This window comes from Natrix helvetica (assembly GCF_964273705.1).
Source record: "Natrix helvetica genome assembly, chromosome: 1".
Lineage (NCBI taxonomy): Eukaryota > Metazoa > Chordata > Lepidosauria > Squamata > Natricidae > Natrix > Natrix helvetica.
This window is the reverse complement of record NC_138548.1, coordinates 317,320,803-317,333,387: the sequence shown is the minus strand read 5'-3', so window position 1 is coordinate 317,333,387 and position 12,585 is coordinate 317,320,803. Positions and strand designations below refer to the sequence as shown.

At 41.6% G+C, this 12,585-nt stretch overlaps 1 protein-coding gene across 4 annotated transcripts in view; it reads right to left on the bottom strand.

Moving 5' to 3' along the window:
* The window catches only part of FGD5 (FYVE, RhoGEF and PH domain containing 5), a 169,129-nt gene that overhangs the window by 95,635 nt on the left and 60,909 nt on the right, over positions 1-12,585 (bottom strand). For all 4 annotated transcript variants that reach the window (XM_081937785.1, XM_081937786.1, XM_081937783.1 and 1 more), the window contains exon 3: positions 4,492-4,621. In XM_081937785.1, coding sequence (XP_081793911.1) covers positions 4,492-4,621 — 130 coding nt within the window. The remainder of the gene's footprint in view (positions 1-4,491; positions 4,622-12,585) is intronic.

Sequence of the window (12,585 nt, the reverse complement as noted above, 5' to 3'; positions counted from 1 at the left end):
GCGATCCTGCATGTAACTAGGTTCTAGCCATTTTGAATATGCGTCCACAACTATGAGGAATGTTTGGCCATGAACAGGGCCTGCAAAATCAATGTGCACCCTAGACCAGGGTGCCTGAGGGTGCTCCCACTCCTTAGCACCTCTGGGGGAGCTTGTCTGGATTCCTGACACGGAGCACAGGTAGCCACCCACTCTTCTATCTCCCTGTCCATGTTAGGCCACCAGACGTAGCTCCTAGCCAAGGACTCTCTGTCCAGTTGGCTATAGTTCCATTCAATGGGAAACAAGGTTCGCGAGTAGAAGGCAATGGGGCTTCTGCGCCGTGGGCAAATTAATTTTGCATTTTTCTTTTTTAAGTCGGAAGCCTTTTTCACAAATTCTGGTCAAAACAGCCCTAACTCTTTTTAAAAGTTGCGCCTCGTTTGCAGCCGATACCAAAATGTCATCAAAATAGGGGATGACTCCTGGTATCCCCTGCAAAAGCCGTTCCATGACGCTTTGGAGCAGTCCCAGGGCGATACTAACTCCGAATTGCAGGCGGTTGCATTTGAATGCACCCCTGTGCCTCACAATGGTTTGAGCCTCTGCTGTGGCGCCATCTACAGGCAACTGCTGGTATGCCTGCGCCATATCTAATTTAGCAAAAAATTTCCTGGCCCTAGCGAATGTAGTAGGTGCTGTACAATGGGTACAGGGTAGCACATTGTTGCAGCACATTATTAATTGTGCATTTACAGTCCGCGCAGATGCGGACTGACCCGTCTGGCTTGATTGGGGTCACTATAGGAGTCTCCCAGAGAGCATGGTCGACTGGTTCTAGGATCCCTTGGCTCACCAGTTTGTCAATTTCTCTATCGATTTTAGGGCGGAGAGCGAAAGGCACTCTCCTGGGTTTTAGCCTGATAGGCGCGACGTTGGGGTCCAAGTTAAAAGAAATTGGCGTCCCCACATACTTACCGAGACCAGAGCTGAAGACGTCCTCAAACTCCTTAAAAATCGCCTCAGCGCTGCCGTCCGCTATGGCATTGATCCCAGTGACTTCCAAGCCTAGGGCCTCGAACCAATCTAGCCCCAGGAGGCTCTGCAGCGGCGCGCTGGCCACAGTCATGGGAAGCTTGGTGTTGATGCCCTTGAACTGGACCCGGAAGGTGCCTTGGCCCACGATGGGGACTCGGTTCTCCTGGTAGTCGTGCAGCATGATTTCTGGCATGCGAAGCTGCCGTTTTTTCAGGCTCGGAATGGCTTGCTTCAGGGTCGACCAGGAGATGATCGTGAGGGACGATCCAGTGTTGACTTCAAGCTCGCAGGGAGCGTCCTCAATGAGGACCGTGATTTTCAGCTTTTTTGGCTGCCTTGTGCGGACTTGCCCTATCGTGGTTTGATAGGTTACTCTTGGTTCTCTCTCTGGGTACTCTCTCTGGGCTCTCTCTCTGGGTTCTCTCTCTGGGCACCCTTGGTATTTCCGCCAGGCCCCTGGGTTGGGCCTCTGTTGGCGGTTTGACTTTGGCTGCCAAGTGGTGGCAGGGACTTTGCTCCGGCACATTTTTGCGATGTGCCCTTTTTTGTCGCAATGCTGACAGTTTGCATCCTGGAATCGGCAAGTAGACCGGGCATGGTCTCCTCCACAGCTTGCGCAGGGCGGCAAACGCGAGTTGAATTTTTGCGCCGGCTTTGTGTGGCTACTGCGCATGTGGTAGCTGTCATCGTCTTCGTTGTAGGAGGTTTCTTGGTCTGCGGCCTCATGGTGAACACGCACCTGTTTCTGTGTGGTTTGTGGTGCGTTGTGCTGGCGCTGCAAGGCTTCTGTGTACTTGTCGGCCGACTCGGACGCCCTGGCTTCGTCGAGTGCGATCTGCAGAGACATGTTCGATTTTGCTAGCAGCCGTCTCTGCAGGTTGATGTCTCACACTCCGCAGATCAGGCGGTCTAGGATTTGGTCGTCCAGGTCACGGAAGTCACAGTATGTCGCTGCCTTTCGCAGGGCCGCAACATACTGATTGATGGATTCTCCTTCCTTCTGATTCCGCACGTTGAATTCGTGGCAGCGAACGTGCCTCAAAGGCTTGGGCACGTAATGCATTTTTAAAGTCTGTTGCAATGCTGCCCATGTAACCGCTTGGATCGGAGTTGGCTCCGATAGGTCTTTTGCCGTTTCAAAGACCTCTCGGCCGCAGTAGCCTAGGAAGAGGTTTTTCTTGCGGGAGTCTGGAACTCCCATGAGGTCATTTGTCTCGAGGAAGCATTCGAACCTCAGCATGTAGGATTCCCAGTGTTCGGCCACTGGGTTGTACGGAGTTGGCGGGCCGTGCATAGCCATTTTCGTTTAGGTGATTCAAGTTTGCTGCTCAAAATGGTTGCTCGATGCTGCGCCGATGCTCCGGGCTGGATTCACTTGCTGGATTGACTCGTTGTTCGTTCTTTGCCTTATCTGCCTCTCAATTCCCATCCTTGTCGCCAATGTTAGATAGGGCAATGAGAAGGCAGACTCAGGTTTAACGCAACAACAGCTCTATATTACAACAGTCAAGTCTGTACAATCCAGCAGCAGTTAGGTCTGAAAGCTCTCCTTTTATAGGGAGCTGTCAGACCTCTCAACCAATCAGATTAAACCTCTGTTCCCGCCTAAACAGAGGACTGGAGTGGAAACCACAGTGGCTTGTGTTAATATCTAACACTTACTTACACAAATCAACTTGTGTTCCTTAATAGCTTGGAATGGAGTTACCCATTTTTAAAAAAATGAACTTAACAGCAGCATTCTTAGTAAGAAACGGTTCATTTAATACTAAAGCATATGTGACTTTTCAGAATAACACCATCTACTGGCGTCTGACATTTGATTGGGTTGTAAATACCACAGATGCTATGTTGCTCTTATTAATGTATGTCCCAGAGCAACAAATCTACTCACACAGATTCCAGAATCCTGCTAAGATGTTCATGAAACAGAAACTCACAAGATAGATATGAAATGTAATTGTTTGGCTAAGGATGATTAGGTTTGGGAGAAAGGTTGATAGGAGAAAAAGAAGTCATGCTTGTCATGTCACTATCTAAGGAGCTCAAAGGTTCCCCTCACACATACAGTATGTGCTAGTTGTTCCCGACTCTAGGGGGCAGTGCTCATCTCCGTTTCAAAGCCAAAGAGCCAGCACTGTCCAAAGACATCTCCATGGTCATGTGACTGGTATGACTAAATGCCGAAGGCGCGCGGAACACTGTTACCTTCCTACCAAAGGTGGTTCCTATTTTTCTACCTGCATTTTTATGTTCTTTCGAACTGCTAGATTGGCAGAAGCTGGGACAAGTAACGGGAGCTCATTCCATTACGCGGCACTAAGCATTCAAACCGCCAAACTGCTGACTTTTCTGATAGACAAGCTCAACCTCTTAGCCACCGAGCCACCACGTCCCTAAGGAACTCATAGGGGCTCTTTAAATATTTGATGAACAATCCAGCAAACTGATACTTGTTCAAGATTTATAAGATTATATATTCAGATAGGACAGAATTTCAGCATAATGAAAACCTAATAATATTCAGCATAATGAAAACCAAACATTTTTCTTAGCAAATAATCATTTCTTGCTTACAGTATAAATTAGTCAGTTTGGTGGAGTATTTGTGCACCAGGTTAAAAACTGGGAGATTGTGAATTTTAGTCCCATCTAGGTCCCATTCAGTTGGATTACTTGGGTCAGTCACCCTCTCCCAGCCCTTGGAAGGAGCCAATGCAAATCATTTACAAAATCTTGCCAAGAACACTGGTCCATGTAGTTGTCAGAACTCAATGCTGCCTTGAGGGCATAAAAAATGATCAATGCACTATAAAAATAGATATTTTCTGATTAAATTGAAAATATTTTCTACTAGTTGTGGCTCTCATTGCTGTATTCAGGCTGACCTTTATCTAGTAGATAAAAGGTATACATGAACAAGGCCAACAATTAAACCACAAAATCAACAAATTACACTTGTTACTAGGCCAGCCCAAAACTATTTTCAGATTAGGTCATTTCCAAATTCTTGATACTATTTTCAGCAGTGAAATTTACCATGTCTGCCAATTCTTCTTAATAATAGGACACCAAAATCTGCTTACAATGACTATATGTAATTGAAAGGTTTTTTTTTTTTCTACAAGAAAATGATAGAGGTGATTTGTGTTTCATCAGTAAATATTGCTTTTTAAATAAACAGAGTAAGGTTCCCATAAAAACTAGAAGTTTATTTTCTAAGAATGTTTTAAAATAAATCATCCGAATATAGACCAATTTTAGCTAGTGCTACATAGTCGTTAAATGATTTCAGTAATATCAGGTCTAACATTTAATTCCAGTTTGAACAAAGCAGTTAAAAGACTAACAGCGGTAGATGCCAGTTCGTTTCAGAAACTCAAAAGAAATGGAATTGGAAGAAAATCTAGTAAATATCTTAACAAATTTCCCAGGATCTACAAAATGTATTCCAAAAGAAAATTGTATTTTTACCTTGTGGATGATATTGGAATCTCCTTGATTACTCTCTTCATCTTCTGAACTTTTCTGTTCCTCATCAGATGTGACATCTTCAAGAGGAATTACAGAGATGGGGCACACCTTGTAAGGCTCTGTATAAGCACTGTGAAAAGAAGAAGAAAAACATTATCTTATGAATACCCAATGAACAAAAAGCATCGGAATGAACCTTTACCCTTATTATTAGATGAAGATTTTCTAATACTCTAGAGTCTGTTGATTCTTATGAAGTTCCTTTTGGAGTTGTTAAGAAGTCAAATGGGATAGGGAGGAGGCAGCAAATGATAAAGGGAAAGCAGAAACATTGTTTCTAATGTGCTGAACATTCACAAATCTTTGCTGAAATCTAAACGTTTGTGATTTCACAATCACTCATAAACTACTTTTAACAGTAGTAATTTTTCTAGAGTCTTCCCCAAACTGGTGCTCATCTGATGTGTTAAACTGTAGCTTGTCTATATATATAAAAATGGATGTATGTGTATGTGTGTATGTTACAGCATAATTCTGGAACGCCTCAAGCAATTTCAACCAAACTTTGTACACAGATGACTTAGTCTCTGGAGAAAAATACTGTGGGAGTAAGACACTCCTAACACCCCTTGGAGAGGGGGAGGTGTTCTTTTAAGATGCAGCCTGTTGTGCCTTTAAATGGCTTTTACTATACAGCGCAGTGAAGTTGCCATTGTAACGGCTTCACAGTACTCCATAAGGGGGCTCCCTCTGGTAAGGGAAAAAATCCAACATTAGAAACTATGTTTGGTCCAGACATTTTCCCCCTATAAATAAATACCCGGGCAACGCCAGGTTATGGCTAGTAGTATATAAACCTATTAATCATATTAGCCAAATCTCTAGGTAGAAAGAGCATATTAATGATTAACACCTCTGCAACCTCAAACCAGTAAGAGTTAAGTGGCATAGGAGACCAATGAAGAGACAATACATATATCAGCTAACCAAAGAATAGTGTTACAGAATCTTGGAAAAAATGGGACTGAAATCACATGAGCACATTCTACATCCCACGATCATCTTAGAAGAAATTGTGCCTTGCAGATATTGAATATTAATGAGAGGTCCAAAAGAACTAGCAGGGTTTCACTCTGGCTCTTGCAAATCCAATCATCCAAAGCTGTTTTAATCCCTACAATGGAACCCATTTTTAAAAGCAACTGAAGAACCATTTCATTCAGGAAAATTGTATTTATCTATAATATTTATATGGCTGCCCATTTAAAAACTAAACTCTGGGTGGCACACAACGAAAAGATAAAACAATGTATACAGGTAGTAAAACAGAAAACAATAAACTTTGGCACCACAATCAAGCTTCCCCAATACAGCCCACAGCACTCCAACTTCACATTATCCCACTGCTGGAGGGACAAGTCAGCTCTTTATGTTTTCCAGAAGGTTAAGAGGGTAGAGGTCTGCTGGATCTCAAGGAACTCCATAGGGTAGGGGCTGTAACAGAAAAGGCACAAGAAAATATTCCATGGTCCTTTCTAAGTTCTTGTTCAGAAAAGGTCATTGGACATTGGGCAATGAATGTCCAGAGTGGTAGGGCCAATCATAAGGGAAATGAAATAAAACCAATGATGTTTATATTGATAAACAGCTGCCTGTGTGTGTGTGTGTGTGTGTGTGTGTGTGTGTGTGTATGTATTTCTTATGCATGCAAACAGAAGTATATACAGGTATTTTTACAGTATCAAAATGATGGAGTAATCCAAGTTTCATCCCTTTTTACTTGTATATGAAGCACATTAAAAAGGGCTGGAGCTTCAATTGCTCGGTTCCAATCACTTTCTTGATACTATTGACACTTCCCTCCATAGACACTCCTATCTACAATTTATTTTTCCTGCCACCAAGCTAATACAAAGTACATAAGAACAGACTTCGCCCGTAGTTTGCATTTGTTTCTTAAATTTGTTAAACAAATAACCCTAAGGATGCCTTCAAGCAAGATACAGACTCAGCCATTCTTCCCCTACTAGTGATCAGAGGTATTCAACTTGGAACAGCTTATATACTGCTATACATTTAATGTCATCAAACAACAGCATCTGCCTAAGCTGGGAAGGACTCAATAGGTGGATAAAAATGCCAAATACAGCCTAAACATCTGGTGACTGTATGACCAACTATAACATGACAGTAATGAAAATTGGTGGGAACATATAGTTGAAAAAATAGTCAGACATTCCCAGATTAAAATATGTTGGATGTGAATACATAAAACAACAATTACCAATTACAAAGGATTACACTATTTGAATCTGCACATATATTATACCGACAGATTATAGGGTCTTAGGAAGAGCTTGATGCATATGAAGGTCTACAAAAGCTAAAGAACTGGCATTTTTGTGTATATAACAATAACTCTATAAATCAAGTGGAATATCTTATCCTAATGTTAAGGCTTCCATGTCAACTCTTGGAACTTCTGACTGTGTATATCAGGGGTGTCAAACTCAATTTCATTGAGGGACGCATCAGGGTTCTGTTTGACTATGGGGGAAGTGGGCATAGCCATTGTGGGTGTGGCCAGCTCAGCATCCTGCAGCTCTCTGCCAGCGAAGACAGAGTCCTGGAGGGCCACAAGCAGCTCTCCCAGGCTCCATTTTCAGCTGCGATGGCCTCCTGCAGTCCTCCCGAGCTCTGCTTTCATTGTCAGAGGCACTGCAGGCCAGTCCTTCTCTGTTTCCAGGTCGGCACCACGGCCCAGATCTAAGCACCCCACAGGCCTGATCCAGCCCGCAAGCCTTGAGTTTGACATGTCTGGTGTATATTAATCCTAACTGGCAATTTCTCCTGCAATTATATAATCAATAAATGCTGATCCCTTGGTTAGTCCCATTCTGGCCAACCCAAGCAAATGCCAACTTCTCAATCCCTTACTGCACAATAAATTGATTTGTTCAGGCTTTTTGGTATCCTCCAAATTCCATTCAGCATTATGATAGCAGTGTTCCAATATCTCAGGGGTTGCCACAAAGAAGAGGGAGTCAAACTATTCTCCAATGCACCTGATGGTAGAACAAGAAGCAATGGGTGGAAACTAATGAAGAAGAAAAGCGACTTAGAACTGAGGAGAAATTTCCTGACAGTTAGAACAATTAATCAGTGGAACAGCTTGCCTCCAGAAGTTGTGAATGCCCCAACACTGGAAGTCTTTAAGAAGATGTTGGATAGCCATCTGTCTGAAACGGTATAGGGTTTCCTGCCTAGGCAGGGGGTTGGACTAGAAGGCCTCCAAGGTCCCTTCCAACTCTACTATTGTATTGTATTGTATTACCTAAGATATCTTTCAAAATTAGGGAATTCCTGATATGTCCTTTAATATTTTAGTATGTTCAAGAACCTTCTGGAGACAAATGATTGTGCCAAAATGGACCCAAAAACCCCCACAACCCCATAGTATATTTACCATCCAGAATGGTTGACTAAATGAGTCCTTAATTTCTTATTTTTTTGCATGTAAGAAAGCTGGGAAAGAAAAGCACCCAGCTAATTTTTTTAATTTGATTCAAAGCCGACCCTAGTCTAGTCTAATCATACAATACCTCAGACAATAGCTCATAACAATTGTTAATAATATCTGGTGTACATGATGAGGCTGTAATGGCTTTAAAATGAACAGCAACTGCTCAGGGAAGAAACTTGTGGCACATTTTCACAGCAAGCATAAAAGGCAACTATGTAAATGCAAGCTATTATGATTCCCTGTAGCGCTGCAGAAGGCAACTCATCACCTTTATGGGTCTTCCTCCACTCCACCCACTCCCTTATTAGATACTTCCAGTCTATAATTCACCAAATAACTTTAGGATGAAGAATAGTCAAACTCTTGTCTCAATGTCTTGGTTTAACTATTGATGCTATCTTTCAATAGAAAGGAAACCTTCCATTGTTTTGCAAAGACCCAACAATCGCATCACTTATTAACCCAAAATACTGAAGAAGTTATGAAATATCAGAGATAAAGTTACAAAGAATAGCTCTGTGAATATATATTTGTGAGATTTTTTGTCTGTTTCTATCCATGTACACCCAGCGTTTTTGAAGCCATTTAGATACTATTCATCTTCCTTATAATAATCTACAAGTTTTGTCCTTCCTAATTTAATTATAGTACTTTTTATGACAATATCATCAGATTAAATACAGGACAATTCCAAAAGAAATATCAGATTTTAAATCAGGGTCTGCTTCAACCTGATCAAGAAAATGCTGGCATTACTGATCTCAATCATCAAATAGTTTGTATTGGTAAAAGGAAGCTTCCAATAGTATTAGAAAATGTGTGAGAAATTTTGGACCAATCTCCCACGACCTGAGCACCATCCAGATAAATAAATATGTAGACTTCAACTCCCAGAATTCACTAGCCAGCAAGTTAATTGCTGATTATTCTCAGGGATTAAGTCACATTGGATAAACTTTACACCAAAAGTTACAGGGCAATCTATTTGCCATGCCATCTCAAAAACAGTTGTAATTCACCTTGAAACTGAAACATGTCTACGTTAAAAACCTCTAAAGAGATTTTATATATCACATTGCACTCCAATGTACTTGAAGGATAAAATGGTGTCCTGTTTATTCTATTCTGACATGGCAGTCAAATATCACACAAGAAAAATAATCCAAAGGCTGAACTGACCCACTGCAACCTGTTTAGAATTCTCATTAAAACCTCTTGGGAGAAGGCAAGTAAGAACACAATAGCTGTTTTACAAATGTAGCCCATACATAGGCTCTATATCTGTGATGGTGAACACATGGCACACATGCCACAAGTAGCACATGGAACTCCTCTCTCCAGGCACATGAGCTGTCACCCAGCTCAGCTCCGCAGCGCATGCGCGCGCACCTCCTGCCGGCCAGCTAATTTTGGGGTGTCTGCCAAGCATGTGGGAGATGCGCTGCTTGGGGGGGGGTCACGTGTGCATGCACAGGGGATGGGGGGTTGCACACACATGTGTGTGGGGTGTGATGCATCCCTACATCCCATTTTTTGTTTCAGGAGGCTTCAAGGAGGCCTGCTAGGCCCAAAACGGCATGTATGTGGCAGTGTTGCATGCATGCATGGGGGAGCATGGGATGAGCATCTGCATGCACAGGGGAGTAGGGGAGCATGTAGAGTCATGGGCGCATGCGCAGGGGGTTGGGGTGCATTGCATTATGGGTATGGGCTCGTGCACGATTTTGGCAAACGAGGAGAAAAAGGTTAGTCATCACTGCTCTATACATACGATTAAAAATATAGAGAACTCTGCCAAACATCTTGAGGAAGCTCTTCAGGTCCAGTGAATTAGGTGGCATAGAAATCATTCTATCAGCGCAAGCAGACAGAGCATATAGCCATTTATTGGGAATGTTCTAGTTCTGGAGTCTAGCTCAACTCCTAAGCAAGAGTATATATACCTCCATCTATTTCACTTGTGACACAATTTTCTGTCTCTGACTATCCTTTTCTTTTTTGCCACATATGTCATATTACAGCTCCTTCCACTCTTTTTCCCAATATACAGATGTTTATGAACTCATATATTATATATGCATCCTATTTCTGGGTCACTTGTAAAGTTTAAAAAAGTGTAATTTGAGTAAATTCATAATAAAATAAAATGAAACGCAAATTGAAAGAATTTCTTCCCCACTAGGAATGTTAAGTATGCTGTCAGGCCATTCTTGTCAAGCCACAGAGGAGAATATAATGGGAAGAAATTGATAAAGTTAAGAAAACATTGTCAGCTAGAGTGCTGATCATAAGAGGAAACTACATTTTCAGCCAAATAACTTTGCAAAGCGACTTAATTTACAAGTGGATAAATACAGAGTGTATTTTGGATTTTTTTGGCATATTGACAAAAATCATGCATGTTCTAATTTCATATACACATGATGTAAAAAATGGTAGCCTTTTCTTTAAAATCTATAGTTTTGTACCTATAGTTTGAAGTAGTGCAATCCTAGATGTAAACTTCTATTTCATCTATTCTATTCTTCAGTCAGACTGATTTTTTTTTCTCTTCAGAAATGTCTATTTGCTTAACACAGCTACTGTTATTTATTGTCCTTTCTCAAAAAAAATAATAATACAAGTGCTAGAAGTATCTTCTGGTGATACAAGGCAGTGGTGTTTATAGCAGAACAAAGAAAAAATATGCTAACGTATTGCCCTGTTCACAAAGAAACTTAAAAATACATTCAGTTGTTGTAGTCTCAAAATCCCTGCTGATATTTTAATGAGCTCTAGTGGGAGAGAAACTACCAACTTCACCATATAGCTTTAATGATGATTAATTATATTTAGGTTCCAGAATGTCTGTCTGGAAGAAGCATCATGGCTGTGTATGGTAAAGTCTAGAAAAATGTTATTTTATTGTTCCCTGCTCATTTATCCTGGGAGTTGAAGTTCACATACTGTATATGAAGGGCTTTCTTTGTTGTTTCATAATTTTTATTAAAAGTTTTTATTGCCAAGTAAAAGCAAGTACAAATCAAGCTAAGAGAAAGAGAAAGAATAAAAATGCAAAGAAGGTAAAAGAAGGTAAAAGCTAAATAAAAATTAACAGAAATATAAAAGATTGTACAGGTGAAACTCAAAAAATTAGAATATCGTGCAAAAGTTCATTTATTTCAGTAATGCAACTTAAAAGGTGAAACTAATATATGAGATAAGACTCATTACATGCAAAGCAATATAGTTCGAGCCATGATTTGTCATAATTGTGATGATTATGGCTTACAGCTCATGAAAACCCCAAATCCACAATCTCAGACAATTAGAATATTACAAGCAATCAATAAAACAAGGATTGTACAGAGAACAATATCGGACCTCTGAAAAGCATAAGCATGATATGTACTCAGTACTTGGTTTGGGCCCCTTTTGCAGCAATTACTGCCTCAATGTGGCGTGGCATGGAAGCTATCAGCCTGTGGCACTGCTGAGGTGTTATGGAAGACCAGGATACTTCAGTAGTGGCCTTCAGCTCTTCTGCATTGTTCGGTCTCATGTCTCTCATTTTTCTCTTGGCAATACCCCTTAGATTCTCTATGGGATTCAAGTCAGGCAAGTTTGCTGGCCAATCAAGCACAGTAATCCCATGGTCATTGAACCAGGTTTTGGTGCTTTTGGCAGTGTGGGCAGGTGCCAAGTCCTGCTGGAAAATGAAGTCAACATCCCCATAAAGCTCGTCTGCAGAAGGAAACATGAAGTGCTCCAAAATCTCCTGGTAGATGGCTGCATTGACCCTGGACTTAATGAAGCACAGTGGACCAACACCAGCAGATGACGTGGCTCCCCAAATCAACACAGACTGTGGAAACTTCACACTGGTCTTCAAGCATCTTGCAGTGTGTGCCTCTCCATTCTTCCTCCATACTCTGGGTCCTTGGTTTCCAAATGAGATGCAAAAGTTGCTCTCATCAGAAAAGAGGACTTTGGACCACTGAGCAACAGACCAGGTCTGTTTTTCTTTAGCCCAGCTAAGACGCTTCTGACGTTGATTGTTACTCAGGAGCGGCTTGACAAAAGGAATATGACATTTGAAGCTCATGTCCAGGATCCGTCTGTGTGTGGTGGCTCTTGATGCACTAACTCCAGTCTCAGTCCACTCCTTGTGAAAGTCCCCAATACTTTTGAATGGCCTTTTCCTGACAATCCTCTCCAGGCTGCGGTCATCCCTGCTGCTTGTGCACCTTTTTCCCCACACGTTTCCCTTCTACATAACTTTCTATTAATGTGCTTTGATACAGCACTTTGGGAACATCCAACTTCTTTTGCAAATTACCTTTTGAGGCTTTCCCTCCTTATGGAGGGTGTCAATGATGGTTTTCTGCACAACTGTCAGGTCAGCAGTCTTTCCCATGATTATGATTCCTACTGAACCAGACTGAGAGACCATTTAAAGGCTCAGGAACCCTTTGCAGGTGCTATGGCTTAATTAGCTGATTAGAGTGGGACACTTTGAGCGCAGAATATTGCACCTTTTCACAATATTCTAATTGTCTGAGATTGTGGATTTGGGGTTTTCATGAGCTGTA